The sequence below is a fragment of the Ptiloglossa arizonensis genome, chromosome 9, assembly GCF_051014685.1.
Source record: "Ptiloglossa arizonensis isolate GNS036 chromosome 9, iyPtiAriz1_principal, whole genome shotgun sequence".
NCBI lineage: Eukaryota > Metazoa > Arthropoda > Insecta > Hymenoptera > Colletidae > Ptiloglossa > Ptiloglossa arizonensis.
The window spans coordinates 3,506,973-3,524,529 of record NC_135056.1 but is presented as its reverse complement, the minus strand read 5'-3'; the positions used below and the strand labels follow the sequence as shown (position 1 = coordinate 3,524,529).

General features: G+C 26.1%; 1 protein-coding gene across 5 annotated transcripts in view; it reads right to left on the bottom strand.

Moving 5' to 3' along the window:
- LOC143151727 (uncharacterized) overlaps nucleotides 1-17,557 on the bottom strand; it is a 92,240-nt gene that overhangs the window by 72,262 nt on the left and 2,421 nt on the right. For 4 of the 5 annotated variants that reach the window (XM_076321142.1, XM_076321141.1, XM_076321145.1 and 1 more), the window contains 5 exons: nucleotides 5,833-6,164; nucleotides 4,537-4,842; nucleotides 1,123-1,311; nucleotides 454-964; nucleotides 65-295 (listed from right to left, as the gene is read on the bottom strand). In XM_076321142.1, coding sequence (XP_076177257.1) covers nucleotides 65-295; nucleotides 454-964; nucleotides 1,123-1,311; nucleotides 4,537-4,842; nucleotides 5,833-6,125 — 1,530 coding nt within the window. In that variant the 5' untranslated portion in view covers nucleotides 6,126-6,164. Of the gene's footprint in view, nucleotides 1-64; nucleotides 296-453; nucleotides 965-1,122; nucleotides 1,312-4,536; nucleotides 4,843-5,832; nucleotides 6,165-13,302; nucleotides 13,414-17,557 lie in introns of those variants that run through there. The other variant, XM_076321143.1, reaches the window with a different exon arrangement.

Genomic DNA, 17,557 nt, shown 5'->3' with positions numbered 1-17,557 from the left:
AAAAGATATACGAATTAATTTCAATACAGATAAACTAATTTATAACTGTTAAATTCAAATATACCTCATTGTGGCTTGGTGTTGTTGGTAATACTCTCTGTGGAAATCCAGGTCTTGGTGTCATGTATACAGATGGTGATGATAAAAGGCAAGGAAGTTGAGTATCACGTACTCCATATCGTCTTGGACTTTCAGAATACTGTGCTATTGGTAATTCACCAATTACTCTTGCTACTTTGTGATTACATTCTGAAGATGGTGAGTCCACTTCCCAATCACTAGCTGGTGTAATTACCTAAAAGTACATTTTATTTAATATACATAAAATGTTTTATTTCAAAATATATCCAATTTAATTTTTCCTTTCTTAGAATATATTGAAGTTATCTTATCTTCAAAATACTTGATACAATCTTTGTTATTTAAAACATGCAAAAGAGAACTGAAAAATACCTTAAAAAATTCTGAAGTATTACGATGAGATGCCGTTGTTGGGCTTGGTGTACTTCCAATACTAGAACTTAGAGGTTCTGGAGGTATACGGCCTCTTTGAGACTCTTCAGATTCAAGATTTAAATTAGTTGACGTAACTTGGTTGGCATTATTAGAAGTTATATCTAGTCTTAGATTTTGCCAGTTATCATCAATGTCATCAAAGACAACAACTTCACCGTCACTAACAATAGCCATACTTCTTGCTGGCGTTGTGTGATTTGACTGATAATCTATGCAACTCTTTGACAATCCATAATCAAGATCCATAATATTTTTGGATACACTGTATTCTACATTATTGCTATTTAAAATTGAGTCATAATTAATAATACGATTACTATGATTGCTCTTAGGGGAATCATAGTCAAGGATAGATTTTGTTGGATTATGTCGCACCGAATGTATTTCTGATGCAAATACAGTTTCTGTTACTTCTCTATTAGAACGCTGCTTTCTTGAATCACCACATCTAAAAATCATTTATATATAACTTTTTTTTTAAACAATATATGAATAATTTATTAAATACAATAAATATTTCAACAAATAAAATTCTCATTTGTGTTAATATGTTATTATAATTTATAATGAGTACAATTTATTTATAACTAAAAGTTTTTTAATTACCGGCTCCTTAATTCCCATATAGTTTGTGTATTTGGAGATTTATTATTTCTTTTAATTGATAGCTTGTTATCTGTTTGAATATCTTCGTTATTTAAAGAATGTGATGCAGCGAGAAAGCGTGATTTTCTAGCTGCTACTTTACCTCTACTTTGAGAAAAAACTTCTCGCCCACCAGCAATTTCGATAATTCTAAACAAAATAAATATTATTCTTTTATGACTTACCAAGTTTTTAGTAATAATTTATATTTTGCTTATAGGTAGCAAAACATTACTTGAGGAATCATTTTCTGTTGAATAAATGCAAATGAGTTATTATCTAGCAACTTTAAGATATGTGCATAAAAATGTAGTAAAAATATAAAGTTATACAAGGAATGGTGTTTTAAAATTACTTATTAGACTTAATATTTCGCAAAAATAAAATATGAAATACATTATTAAGTAATTATTATACAATAAGTATAAAATTGTAGAAATGTATAATTAAATGTAATACTTTTTACAAAAAATGAATGGATTGATTCCAAATACTAACTTTTATGCAGTTCGTAACACTCTTATTGGGTAACATAATAAAAAGCACAGTTACAAAAAAAATATATAAAATATTATCTTAATTTACTTAGGAAACAGATATAAATAAAAAAACGGTATAAATAAAATCATATAACAGAAAAGTATAAATACAAAATTTTTAAGTTTCTTTATTATACCTTAACTTGTCATTTAAATGTGATGAAGTACTATACTACAAATTGATTATTATTAGATTACACTATAATTTACTATAATTGACTCCTGAAAAAATGATTTATTATCATTTTTTTAAATTCTATAATTCAATAAAGTTGTATATCAGAAATAATATTTTTATTAACTATATAGTTAGTTTAGTAAACTATTAATAATATAAATATATTTAAAAAATTACACAAATTCTTTAAAAAAAGAAATAAAATCAAGTAATACAAATTGTATATATAATAAGTTTAATAATTTATATTCCATATGTACAAAATAATTATAATCATAAAGTAATATAGTAAACAAGGTATATAAAATAAACATTACATTTATAATATTCAATCAACAATAATCTCATTTGTAAAAGACAAATAATAATAATAAAAACAAGTAATATATTCTGTATATTATTTTCATTGTTATTGCATATTCATTATTACTGAAATGTATATTTGGAAAATAATAATTATATTGTAACTTTAATGGTTAAAACAAATTATGTATTGCTTACCAAAAATTAATTACTCAATCATCTGAATATTTGCAATTAAACATTTTTACTTATATTTTTAAGGTTATAAACAATTATTAACCCACATTGTTAATAATTTTCACTTCACATTTATTTTTAAATGAATAAAATCGTTAAGCTATTATATATATTTGTTAACAAATCATTTAATTCATAGTTTCATGATATTGTTAGTAATCAAAGTGCAAATTATTACAAACTATGCATTGCATTAATGGTACATATTTAGAAACTTTTGAAAATGTATTGAACTTGTTCATCTATTTAATGCGTTAACATTTGATAAATTATTTTAAACGAAAGACACTAAAGAAACAGTAACTAAAAACATTTATATTACGCTAATATATATATATATATATATATATATATATATATATATATACATTTTTTAATAAATTTGTAGAAAATAAAATTTCATTTTAACAAATAAATTTTTGAAAAATGCATTGGGTTATTATATTTTATCTTTATTAAAATCACCTTTAAATAGCTGTTGATAATACACCCTCAAAATTGTGTAAACAAGAAGTATAGATAAGTTTTGTATGACGCGTGTGGATTATTTACTTCTTGTGTATAACTTACACCTTCATTAAGAAATCTGTTTATTTAGCATTTTATTTTCACTATTATATTCAATTTATATAATATAATTTTCTCAATGAACGCCATAAAGAGAACTCAAGAACATCAGTGATGCACCTAACCTAACATCAATTGCTGTATAATATTTACCGACTATACTTTGATTGTGTCATTGACAAGTTTATCAATTGTTTCTGAATGTGGATAAACAAATTTATAGATATTTAATTTTTTATCGAATTGTATATTCCATATGTAGATATTGAAAAAAAATTATGAAGTATAAGTTTTTCATTTTAGAATCAATATGAAAAAAATGTTCATTTAAAAGAAATTTATACTTAATTAATTTACATTGGGAAAATACGCCTTTAATAAATATGTATTTTAATTAATTACTTTATTGATAAAATTACTGTATACAAAATTAATGAAATAATAGGATGATATTATTTGAAAATTAAATCCACTCGTATCTTATAATTTTACACTTAATTAGAAAAGTAGAATTTATATCATTATTTATCAAATTCTTGCATTTAAGTACAATATTTTAAAACGTTAAGCCTCAAAATATATGTATTTTTAGTATCCTATATGTTATTATTCAAAATCTAGTTATAATAATTTTCAAAATTACTCAATATTTAAACGAATTTATTGTTTAACATATTTTATTATTAAATAATGGTATTATATGAGTTTTATTAATGTTTTTACATGTAGTTACAATTTATATTTCAATTAACTTTCCTCAAAAAATGTTCCTCAAAAGTTTAAGAATATATTCTACTTGTATGAATGAAAAAGAGTCATATGAATATTAATCTAATAATATTTCCATTCCAAATTATAATGTTTTGTTTATGACAATTCTCTATAAAATATTTTATTAAAGACATTAATAAAAATGATTTCTATCACCAAGAATATATATTTTGTATTAAAGTTTTGTGGATTGTTGAAGAAGTTAAAAAATTCACAATATATTTTAAATTATATTATAAAGTGACAATATAATTTCAAAGTATTTTCAACCTAGCAACAAGAATATAAAAACAAGAGCTTTAAGTGTGTCTCCACAAATAAAATTCTAAAGAATTTATATTGAGAATGTAGGCTATAGAATTGAACCTCCTCTACCAATTCATTAATTAATGAACTCATTGATTCAACAAAAATTCTTGAATAGTGCAACTAAAGGTGTTCAATTTACATCATATATAAACCATATTTGATTATGATCTAATGAAATTATGAGCTAATTTTCTAATAAAACATACAATATACACTACTTCCAATGCCAAATTATCAAATCCAATCACAAATACTGTTATTGTTTACTTGTAACAAAAAGAAAATGATAGTACTTGCAACTCTAAACTTGGTAGATATTCTTGACACATTAAATTATAAACATAAAGGGGTGACTTATGTCTATATGACTCTCTTTTATTCTTGTTGTAAACAGAATATGCTTGTGAAGTTTGACTATTTATTTCAGAAGCATCCTATATGCCTATATGATATAAGAATGAAACAACTTACCTGGAATCTCGTAATTTGTAACTGCGGTCACCCTTGGCAGATGTTAAAATGTATACAGGGCTTTCTTCAGGTCCACTATCATCCTGTTGCGAGTGACCTTGATGATCACTACCTGGAAGGCTACCATACTGTGGTGCATCTTCGCTACGCCCAGAAGCAGATGAAGAGCTTGAGGAAAGTGGTTTTGTATTAAGTGTACCAAGTGAACTAAATGTTCCAAGTGGGCCAGTAACACTACCATTGCCCCCACTGACACCAACGGACAGCTGACTCTCCCCTGTGAAACCAGACACCATGTTTGTGGTCCTGTAGAATGAAAACATTTATGATTACTAGAAGTATTACAATTAGTCTTATATGTTAAAAAATATTTATTATATTAATTCAGCCTTTTAATAGATTACAAATTTGAATAAGTGATATACAACATGTACCTATAACTTGTTTAAGATTATGCTTTAATTCTATTAAAAATGAAATTCATATTTTAATAAAGGATTTAACAGTTTTTCCTATGTAGATGTAATATTAGAAAACAATACATAAATTTTCTCCTGTTATTAAAAAGTGTTTTTCTTATTTTTAATTTCTTGAAATTTTTAAATAAAATTATTTGTTTATGCAACTATTTTCTATGAAATTTACCTATTTTTAATGTTTACATTCAACTTCCATTATTTGGTATCTTGCAAAAAGTTTATTTTTTTGTATAAATATTTAAAAGAGTTATAAAAATAAAATTTAGAATCATAAAAGGAGGGAAAATATTTGTATACAATCAATATTTATGAAAAGTTGTAGTTGATAATGAGTTTGTAACTATAATTATAAAATACATATATTATATTATGTACTTGTCTTTCAAATACAGACTTATTAACATAGGATAATACGTTTGGAATATTAAGAAAAGTGAGATAATAGCAATATTCTAATTTTGATAATTTATATATTTATCAAACATTTTATTTACATTGATTTTTTGTTGATAAATGAAGTTAATTGTTATTTAGCATGTAAATAGAGATAATGGGAATTGAATATTTTAGGTGTTTATGAAGTGTTTATGAATTTATAAAATAATTATGCTACACTCAAATAAATATTAAGTTCGTAGCATATTATATTTACGAACAAAACATTTCTTGAAACTTTTATTTCAAAGTTCGTCCTGTAAAATACACAATTTTAATAATAGGAAAAGGGTTTTAATTTGATATTTTAGTTTATATCGATTAATACATTTGATTTGGTATTTGATAAAAAATAATGATCGATAAATCGAAGTAAGCTTACCTATCGGAAATGTCGCGCTCGAGGTCGATCATGTCTTCCGGTATCTCACGTGAGTGGTTCGAATGTGTGTTCTTGGAGGCGAATGCAAGGGTGGTTGTGAGAGTGTTTGCGAACGTAGTCGCGAATGTACTCGTGAGGCTGGTGGTAACAGAAGCGGCCTCCTTCTGGCAGAGGCTTTCATGCGGCTGACTGATCTGCGTAGAGGCCCCCGGACTCGGGGGTGGGCCACCCCTAGGCCGACATTTCGGGAAAAGTCGGTTCAAGTCTGCGTTTTCCAAGATCAGGCTTGTCATCGCCACGCCACGTTCATCTCTTTTAACAGCCTGTCCATTCTAAAATAGTGCAATGTATCAAAATCTGACTATATTCGTTAATATATCAGACAAGACTAATTATCACTGAGCATTGATAATTAAAATGAAAATAATCTTTCAATCTCGTTAATTATAATTATTATTAATTTGGTTAATATTTTATGCGATTACAAATACAAAACAAATTCAAGTATGTCGAATTGGAAAAATTATATATTTTAAACGAATAAGGTACCATAAGTCCTTTATTTTGACTGTATACGACATTATGTTCCACTAGACTCGTTCAATTAAATATTAAAATTGTCAATATAAGAAGCCGAAAAGCCAGAAATATTAGATTTAAGAAGGAATTAAAATAACAAAACTTTTTCGTTTAAGAAACAAATATTATTTTGTATTTTTAACATATAAAACATAAACTATAATAGATACGCAATTGACTTTACCTGCGTTGTTATTTTACTGGATTAAAATTAATAGTTAATAAAACTAGTAAATTGCTTTTTTAAATAATATACAAGTATTCCATATATTTAGTGTTATAGTAGATTGCAAAAAAAAAAAAAAACATTCATGATACTAAAGTAGAGGAAAATATTCAACTTGGAACCATATAGGTGCGTTGCTTGTAATATTCTTGTTAGGATGCAGTAAAATTGATTAGTCCTAAACTAAACATAAACTGGCGACTGGGTTATTGATTAAGTTATTGATAGTAAAATACATGTATTGCATGTGGTATTTTCAATACATAATGTCGCGCAATTAACTTAGTCCTGAATAACATAGAAAGTTGTTCCGTTATTTTTGTTGGGAACATAAAATGTCCATAGAAAAAACATTATTTTTACTGAAATGATAGCCATTGTAAGTTAATACAATGTATGGTAACGTTTGTTTATATCCTTGTAATACGAATGTTAAACTTTTATTGTTCTGTGGTGTCACATATACTTGTGTTACTTACATTTTGTATTTTGCAACCAATGTTATTTTATAATATTACGTACATTCTTACTTATCATAACTAACGTTACAGTCTTTGAGAAGTATGCGCAATGTAGAGTATGAAGTGTTTTGCAGATTTTGCATCATCGTGACCGTGTTTGCGATATAATTTCGTAACAATTACGATAATTTTATTGCTATGTGAAAAATTTATATTAGGAAATATATATTCAATGAAAGCGAAGAGAGGAGGAAAGTGGAAAACAAAATGATGATGAAGCCTGATAAAGAGAAATGAACGAAGTAATAGGGCATGGAAAATAGTACAAAGAAAGGAAAGATCTGGGGAGACAGGAACCAGAAGGGATATATGAGAATGGCGCACTAGGAAAATACGAGTTTGAGTCAAAATAAACGAACAGAACGAGGTACAAGCAAAAAGATGAGAATGCTGCGGATTTGAGGAAAACATGAAGACATTAACAAAAGGAACACAAAGAAAGAAAGATGGAAGGGGGAAGAAAGAAAAGACGAGAAAGTATGTACAGGGCGAGAGAGAGGACGAGGGTTTGGCCTGTGCTTCGTTGAGCGTGGAATCAATAGGAGGTCACTGGCATCAGTAGATACAATCGGCACATTTTAAGTCCGCCTCACTATTGCACAGCTTACTACTGTATTGACCCTGCTTCCTTTTGTGATTAATTCGAGACATGCATATTCGTCTTCCTCCCTTTTTATCTCCCTCTTTACTATTGGTTCCCCTTTCTCATATCAATAACATAATATTCATAAGAAACCTTGATTAAGGTCTGCGGTAAATGATTAAAAGAACGTCTTATAAAATATATATTATCGTTGAATTGCGATTTCCTTAAAACAGTATCTCATCATTTTAAAGGGAAAAAATCAATAGCGTGAATTTTAATAATAACCAGAGTATCTATAGTGAGAAAAATTGATGGGAAGGTAAATTTAATAACTGCTCAATTTAAAGTGTAGTACATTTATGGTAATATTTTCTGGAATAATTAATTGAACTAAATTATTTGAAATCAAATCAATAAATTAATAGATTATCTTTTATGAAAAAAAAGTATATATGAATGTGCATTGTTATGCTTCATTATATTATACTGTAATTATAAATTTAGAAGTTTTAAATATAGTTCTATTGCGCGAAATTTAATGTGTAACATAATATATGAATTCTTTTAAGTAGTCGTGATTAATATCTATTTTAACCAATGAATTAATTGTATACTCTATTTATGAAAGATAATATTTCAATTAATACAACACCAAGTACAAAACTACAAAAAGTTCATTATTACCTGTAATATTAATAAATATTTTTTTCTTGTGCCTTTTATTTTAATTGATTGTTATATTATAAATTCATTAAATTCAGTACTATTAGAAAGATTTTTCTTTCTGTTTGGATATATTAGCAACTGGTTGCCTTTGGTAAAGTGATTGTCATTAAATGTTGTTCCAGTTCGTCACGTCTTGTGTATTAATAATTTCTTCTTTAAAATTGTTAGGTATTTGATGCTGTAGGTGAAGTGTTCTTTAACTTTTATATTTTTATTTTATATCTTCTTTTAAGCAAATTTAAAATGACATCTTACAAGTGAAATTTTATAAAAGTTAAGGACCATTTTTCGTCTTATTCATTAATAATAAATAAGAAAATAATTTCATTTAATTATTCTTAGTAGTAGGAATAGTGATAAACACACGCACACGCGCGCGCGCGTAATTAGCAAACTTCAGTTTATTGAAACATTAGCAAAGTTAGTGTTTCTCAAACGGTGGTTCACAGATGCCTGAGAGTCCGCAAAGATACATATTGATAGGGATGTGTTAGCTTTTAGAAAATACAATAAACATACTACATAATAGAGTAAAGAAATGTTTTCTATAATAAGGCCTTGAAATTCTTTATCATTTTTTAACTAGCCTTCATAAATATCATTAAAGTCTAACAGTACAAGAACAAATTAAATAGAAATCGGATTTGAGACTCTTATTTTTCACAGTTTCAACTATAAACTGCTACTTAGTTTTTGGAAAGTAGCATCATGCATTTTATTAAATTTAGGTTTGTTCAATTTCTTGTATAGTTTTATCAAAGTTGATTTATATTTGGATATTCGTCACTCTTCATTCTGCTTCTGTTAAAAGTAACAGAAGATAAGTTTTATTGGATTTTTTAATTTAAAATGAGACAGTCTATTCAAAAATCAAGTAACGAGGATTCTTTAATAGCATTCAATATAAAAAAATTTAATACGATTTTAAATAATATTAAATAAATTTGATGAAGAAGTATATGAATTTTAATTTTTGTCATATATACTTCTGTGCATTGCTTTAGCAAATATATAAAAAGGTTAAATTACAAAATAGAAAACCGTTTAAGTAAAATAAAAATATTAACAACATAAAGACATTTTTTTGAACAGTTTCAAAATGTATTAAAAAACAAAAATAATTTAATCCTACTTTAGGAGAATTTCCTTTATCCAGCGTGTTCATAGGAAAGTGATGTTTGAGAAACACTGAGCTAAGTATCTATTGCAAGTATAATCATTGTTTTATCAATGTCATTAATTAAATATCAAAATTTAATTTATTAATGTTCGATTATAATTTTAATGAAATATTATGTAGTGTAAAAATTAAAACATTAAAACAATGATTAAATTTAAAAAATTGATTTGGTAAAATATGTTTCGTCTTTTTAATCATACTTTTATCAAAGAAATTTGTATATTTATTACACATTTTTAATATACTTAAAAAGAACAATTAAAATTTGAAAATAGTTGATTATATTTTTCAAACCTATGTAATCCTAAAGGGAACAAATAAATAAATACTACTACTATCTTTCAAATTGTCCTCTAAATAAATTATTTAACTTGATTTAATCTAATTATTTTATTTCATTACGCCTAGATCATGCATAGATCTAACGAGGCTAACTATTCTTATCGTCTTACTACATACCGAATTTTGTACAGGGAAAATATCCGTTTTCAATTAGAACATTTCTCAATCTAAAATAAAATGTTCAACTTCCGTTAAAATGATTATTTTTATCATCTTTAGAAACACAAATAAGTCGACCAAATTTAATATTCAGAACAATCGTAAAATTTAATTAATACAATCAAATTCTACTTTATTTTTAAAATCTGAATAACAAAACAAGAAAAATATCGTCTATTTAGGTTACTGTGTAATAATTAATAGTGGAAATTAATGATATCATTTTCTCTCAATCATATAAGCATGAACAAACATGTAATATTGTATATTTAAATCGGCAGAACGAATTTTGTTCGTGCACATCAAAATTAATATTTATGGCCGTTTGTATAGTTATTCCAAATTATGATCAAACTAAAACAATTTAAGTAATTTCTAATTGTTTTTAAATATTACAGAATTAGATGTGCCACGATAAAAATGAGTATAATTTGTTTAAAATAATACATAAACATTGAATAAATGTTTCGAGAAATGGAATAAGAGAAAGAACAATAAAAGGTAGTTTTAATGAAAGCGAGGCTTTTGAACGCATCCCTCGTTTCATTGAATCTCTTTACATAAGTAACCATATGTGCATATTAGCAGAAGTTTTGTGGACCTGGTATAGCATTGTCTATCTATGATATAACATGTCAAATTCCCCCACTTCTGATTAGCACTATAAGCTTACGCTGTAGGTTGCCATGGATATGCATTTCTCTCACTCGCACGGTGTTCAGCTTTCGATGTGTGAAGAACAAAGTGTACCCGATGTATGCTGCACAGTTTGCAGATATTGTAAATCTATAAATATCATATTTGCTCAGATTATCTCACAATCAGAAAATAATATCACTCGTTACTAAGTATATTATCGAACGTTTAACCTTTTTCAAGAGAATATGGCACAGATTTTTCAATCGTCGAATGCTCTATAATATCCTGATCTTAGCTCTTCCATTTTATACGTCAGAGGTGTTCAAATAAATATGATTGTGATAAATTTAGTTGACACGATTTAAGTACGTAAAAATTGTATAATACCATAAGTAATTTGAGTACTGGAATTAATACAACAATCAGTATAACAACGCATCAATATGATAATGTTAATTTTGTATTACACGTTTTTCTAGTATTTGCTCAAAGAATACATAGTGTTATAATACCGATATATTTTGTTAATAAACATTTTACCAGCAAACCCATTATTTTTTTAAATATCGCACACTAGTATTATTTTCTGACATTGTTTAATTTTTATTTTTATATTAAAAAGTGATTATCAAGCATATGTGTACATATAATGTCAAAATTATAATGTGTTGTTTGACTTTGGTCAGAAATTTCCATAAAAATTACTTCTTTAGAATGCACTTTTAAGAATGTTTAATTTAAAAATGAGTATCTACGTAAGATCAATAATATACGTTCCTTTATAATATTTATTTAAATATTACTGTATTCAGGTGTTAATCCACATAAGTTTCTATTATTTAGATTATGAATTCGTGTTGCAAATGACATTTAAACATGTCGACTGTTTTTTGTAAATTTTATTTTAAACTTGCATCTATATATCTTAATTTGATTAACTTTGTATAATATAAAATAATTAAGTATAGTATATGTCTGTAGATTTTGCACTTTCAATTCGCTGTATCTTGTACAATATTTATATTGAAATCAAAATTACAATTATTAAGATTTTTATATGCAGAATATGAAGAACACATTTAAAAGACATTGGTAGACAAATGTTTCTCTGTTTAAGATGAAATACCGGAAATATTTTTCTGTCTACAAAACAATTTAAAATTTGTTATTTTTAATTTTGATTGTTTACAACACTGCATTTTCGTCGTTGAAAAAATGCTACGATGTTGAAATTATTGTTTAATTTTCTTATAAATTTTTATATGAATCATAGTTATTATTTCTCGCTTCTTAAACGATGTTATAATAAATATTATTTTGTTCATAACATAAAGAGATGTTAATAAAGTAATTGCTTAATAAACGAAATAAAAAAGACATTGACAAATGGAACATGTTTAAGTAAAATAATTATCCACAGATAATATGTGAACAATAACTTATATTAATTCGTAATAAACCACTAATATGAAATTACATTTGTCACGTTTGTGAAGGTTTGAACTATTTCTAGTTTTAATTTATTCACTCATGGATAAAAGTATTTTCGCAATTTGTTTCTCTTCTCAGAAATATTTTATGTACTAATTTTCAAGTTACAGAAAACTTGAGCTGATATTACCGGAATACAATTTTTATAATTATAATTTCTAAATCAGAAATTCTTTTAAATGATAAATTTTGTAAAGTTTTTATGCGCGTGAAACGCTAATACGTTCAATAAATCTAAAATTATATTAACATTTCGAAGATGATGAACCAAAATTTGTGCCTTTATTTCTCATAATAAACGTTGAATTTTAGAAATATCAAATTTTAATGTATACAAGAAAGTTTCTCCGAATCTTAGAGTCTAGCATTTTACTTTTTACAATTATTCGTATGAGAATGTTAAATTAAAATGGAACACACAGATTCTCCTATGTATTTCTACTTAATAACGAGACCACTGTTAATATTACAGTCAGATGTTTCGTATATATAAGTAGAAAATATTGTCTGTCTAAATCTTACGTCACGAGTCAAGATCGAATTTATCTCCTGTAGCATACTAAAAAGTCACAATTAGAAATCGATCGTACGATCTTACTTATATTTGGATTTAAAAAAGAAGAATAGGTCACGAATAGGATTTTTTTTTAAGTAAATGTAATTTAACGAACATTTCATACATAATACTTTTGATCTAAATTCCGAGGAAAAACAGAATAGATGCTTTTGGCTGTAGGCGTTTGTCCATCTAGAGATTTCGAGGGTGAAGTCGACTTCTTTGAATTGTCCATTTTGGAAGAAATATGATGAAAAATGAAAATATGTAAAAACGAAACGCATAATTCGAACACGAAATAAGGCTAGAAGACTCTAATCGGGTCTTCTACCAGAGTCTTCCATCGTATCACTTGCGAGAAAGAGGAATCGATCCAACACGTTAACGCGTGTCTGGCATCGAGGATGGCAGCCACCCGAATAAAGTACATCCATTAGGGAGATTTCAGTTATTGTTGCTAATTACCTTATTGTATCCGTTTTACAGCATACACTCGTCACTTTATTATAACACGACTAGATACACCGAATTAAATTGTCACACAAAATGTCGCAATAATCTAGTAATACGATCGCGAGTACACTGGTCTTCAGAGAATAGTCATGCACTGAACGAGTAGATGGCGCCCGCACTTGTACGCCACCCCTGGCGTCAAATTTTCCTCCAACCCTCTTGCCCCCACTGACATTGCTCACCGCTTTCGACTAGAGGGTTGATCGTGTGATTCACATCAAAGTACCGAAAGTCAGGGCCAGTTTTGAATGTACAAAATTCACTATAACTGAATGTTATGCTATTAATTAATTTTATTCATTAGATATTCAACGAACTAAAAGCAGCTTTGAAAAAACCTACACACGTTTTGGTAATGAGCATAGAATAAATAATATCACGGCAAGTTTTCTTGTTTTGATTTCATGTAATATACATACAGAAGTGTTGGTCGTATAGAAATAAATGTATACTTGCAATAAAATGTAAAAACAAAACTTAGAATAATAAATGAAATGTAGCTTAATGATTTGTCAAAGTATTAAACGAACGACTACAATATTAAAATATACGTTTTGGTAACAAATACAATGTAGTAGTTAAAATAAGTATCTAATGATTTCTTTTTCTTATATTTACATAAATAAGTAAATAGTTATTTCATACAACTAATTTTCTAACACATCAAATTTTGATAAACGATAAAATTAACAAAATATGTATACACTACAGTATATAATATAAGTATATCAAATACTGTGTATGTTTAATTCAATATGTCTAATTGAAGAAAATGTAACATGGATACACGTGTTCTGAAAATTAGAACAATATTCAATATGTAAAATTAATACCGTTATTGGATTATTGTTATGAATATTTTTCCTCTGTTTATTGTATTAAACTCGTCGATGGTTTGAAAAAAGCATTTTCTTTAAATTTGTAGGATTTCAAAACTTAATAAAAAATATACAGAACATTTTTAGAACACATATTATTGAATCATTGATCAAGACATTGTAGCATACATATTTAAATAATAATATTAAATGTATATATTTTTTTAAATTGGTGAATCTTCTCATACAGTACAAAATATAATAGAAAACGATGCATTTATATAATATATATTCAAAATACAATATGATATATTGAACATGAACTAATAAAAATTATATAATGAAGGTATGCAATTTTATTGTATCATTTTTGCGAGTCTATGTTTTACTTACTTCATGTTCTTAAATACGTATATTTGATATTATTTGCAATTAATACTGAAGAAGAAAATTGATCTTTTTGAGTTGAATGAGAATTAATTGCAACATTTACTCAACTTAATGGTAGTTGGTATATTTCTTTTCTGTAGGTCACGAACAAATACTTTAATGAAGCAAGTTAGTCGTTTTAATAATGAGTATTAATAAATCAACATTTTGTAATGTTTCATTTTCTTCAAAAGATATAATAAGTAAACATATAACAACTAAAAACATCTTTAAACATTCTACCATTAAATTATTTCTATTGATGTTGTTTCTATTAAGCTTTTGCTCTTAATTGTAATGTTCATAAAATTTAATAATATAAGTGAACGTTTGTAATAGTTCACATGTATCAATATAATCCAAAGAAATTGTAAAAAAGATTTTGTTTAAATTATAATTTTTTATACTTTATAAAATATTTATTATTGACTAAATTAAAGTACAAACTTTAAAAATACCGATAATTACTATTACTAACAAGGAAACATCGTGAATTGTTAAATATCGATTTTGATTAAACGCTGTCATATGTTGCAAGTTTTCGACTTTACGAGAAATATTATCCTTTATACGAAATTTATTTGTTTTACTTAAATCTAGGTAACTTTTAAATTACGAGATATTAAAAAATGTTTTAAATAAAAGTTGTACTCTTTTTGGAAGCTTGAAAGTTTATAGGAAAAGATATTAGAAAATAGCTTTTTTTCAGTTTCATTAAAATCGCAAAAGCTTTTTGCAAGAATTATGACTAAATCATCCTTATATTATAAAACTAAATTATTATGGTCATAAATACTGCATTATTTGCCCTAAATATAAAAATAATTAAATTACATACTGTATATGAACGATTCATAATTCATAGTATAAATGAAATCAGGGAGATTTCATGAGTCAAAGAAAGATGAAAATCAAGAATAACAAAATTGGGTTAGAGGCATTGTTTTTGAGAAAAAAACATTTGAAAGCAGTTAGGAACACGTGTATCTAACTAATGACTGGCGTTACGAATTCCACTAAAAATATTTAAAGTGTCTTCTGTACACCTTAAGAACACATTAATAGGTAAGTATTGGCAGTAAACAAGTCTTGATATTGTATCGTGTACAAAAATAACTACAGCAGTGATCTGTAATGAAATCCATACCGCTAGTCATTAGTTACAATGCGTACGTACCTGATATTTAAATACATTTTTTTAGAAAACGATGTCTGCAACGCAATTTTATTATTTTTGATTTTCACCTTATTTTGCGCTATAAAATCTCCTTGACCTGGTTTATACCATAAATTATAAACCACCTTATATATACATATATGCATACACGTATACATATGGTAGAGTAGTTATCCTAATAACTGCCACTGACTCAATAACTACCACTTTATTTATTTCAATTAATAAAAATGTAGCGTAAAAATACTGTACAAAGAAAATTTTATTCTTAATTTAGAACTTGAATTTACACAATAATACAGAAACATATATTTTGTGTACTTGGTATTTAAAAAGTAATAAAAAAAAAATTAAACTGCAGTTTCAGCTTAAAAGAAAACGATTGTGTAAGTAGAAAGTGCTGAAAAAGTAGTATGTACTAAAAAAAGGGCAGTAATTTTTCTGTACGATCTATATCTATTACAAAACAAATGTTACGATGTAATATAAGAATCATTTTAAATACATTAATAAAATCAGTGATTATTATTAATTATACTTAATAGTGCCAGTATTAGGAATGCTATTTTTCAGTTTGACCGCTTGAATACCGCCAGAAGTGGAAAAACAGAATGTGTTACTGTAATTGCCACTCAAGTGCTTAACCTATTCAAAATATTAAACACAAAAAAGAACTTTGAAAACAAATTAGATTAGAAAAATTAATAATAAAACAGAAAGTAGATAAATAAAAAAGAATAAACAGAAAATAATTAAACCAAAGTAAGTTCAAATAATGATTATGAACAAGTTAACGACTAAAACAATACAAAATATAGAAAATAATTTTAATATTAAATTGTATGACACAAATATTTAATGCTTTTATTATTTTTTTTATGTATCAGCAGTTTTTTGAGTTTAATTTTATAAGAAAGTCTAAACGTGTAATTTATTGAATATTAATTATTAAAATAGTTTGTTTTCAAAAACATGCAGTTATTAATAAGTATTCATAATATTAATACAGATTTTATTATGCTTTTCAAACATGTTTTTCTTTAAATTCCAATTTCTGATAAGTGATTAAATAGATATATTTTATTTTAATACAGATATATAATTCAATTCAAATTTATAACAATAATTTTTTTTTAACAATAATTGGTACTGTCAGTCATCTAGTCACAGTCAATGACACTGAGTTCCTAAAATTGTTAAGTGACATATGTAGGTGACAGTTATATGAACATGATGATTTTTGAAATGACAGAAATTAGGACATTGGATTCTGTTGCATATTTTCAATTAATTAATTAATTTATGATATTTAACATGTAGAAAAATTGTCTTCAATCAAATAACTGTTAAACAATATTATGCTCCAAACTCAAACGATTTTTATGTTAAACAACTTTGAAAGTAATTAAATGAAGTAATGCAATAAGCTTAAGATTTCAACTATTTTATTTCTCCTTCATGACACATATTTTGGCTTAGACTTGCATGCTAAGGTATATGACCAATCATGACAACTGTTAAATATAATTATATAGAATTCTATACTGTTTTAATTCAGTCATTATACTGAACTGTGCTGTGGTAAGAATAATAATTAAAGATGAAATATGAAAGTAGTTGTGTAAAAATATTAACAGGCAATGTTCTAGACACAGTCTGCAATCATCACATATCTAGCTTGTACTTCTAAAAACACAAATGCTGCTTTTCTTATCTCTTTATTGATAAATTTTTAATATCAACTAAAAGTTTAAAAATGTGAAGCATTAGAACTGTAAGTTAT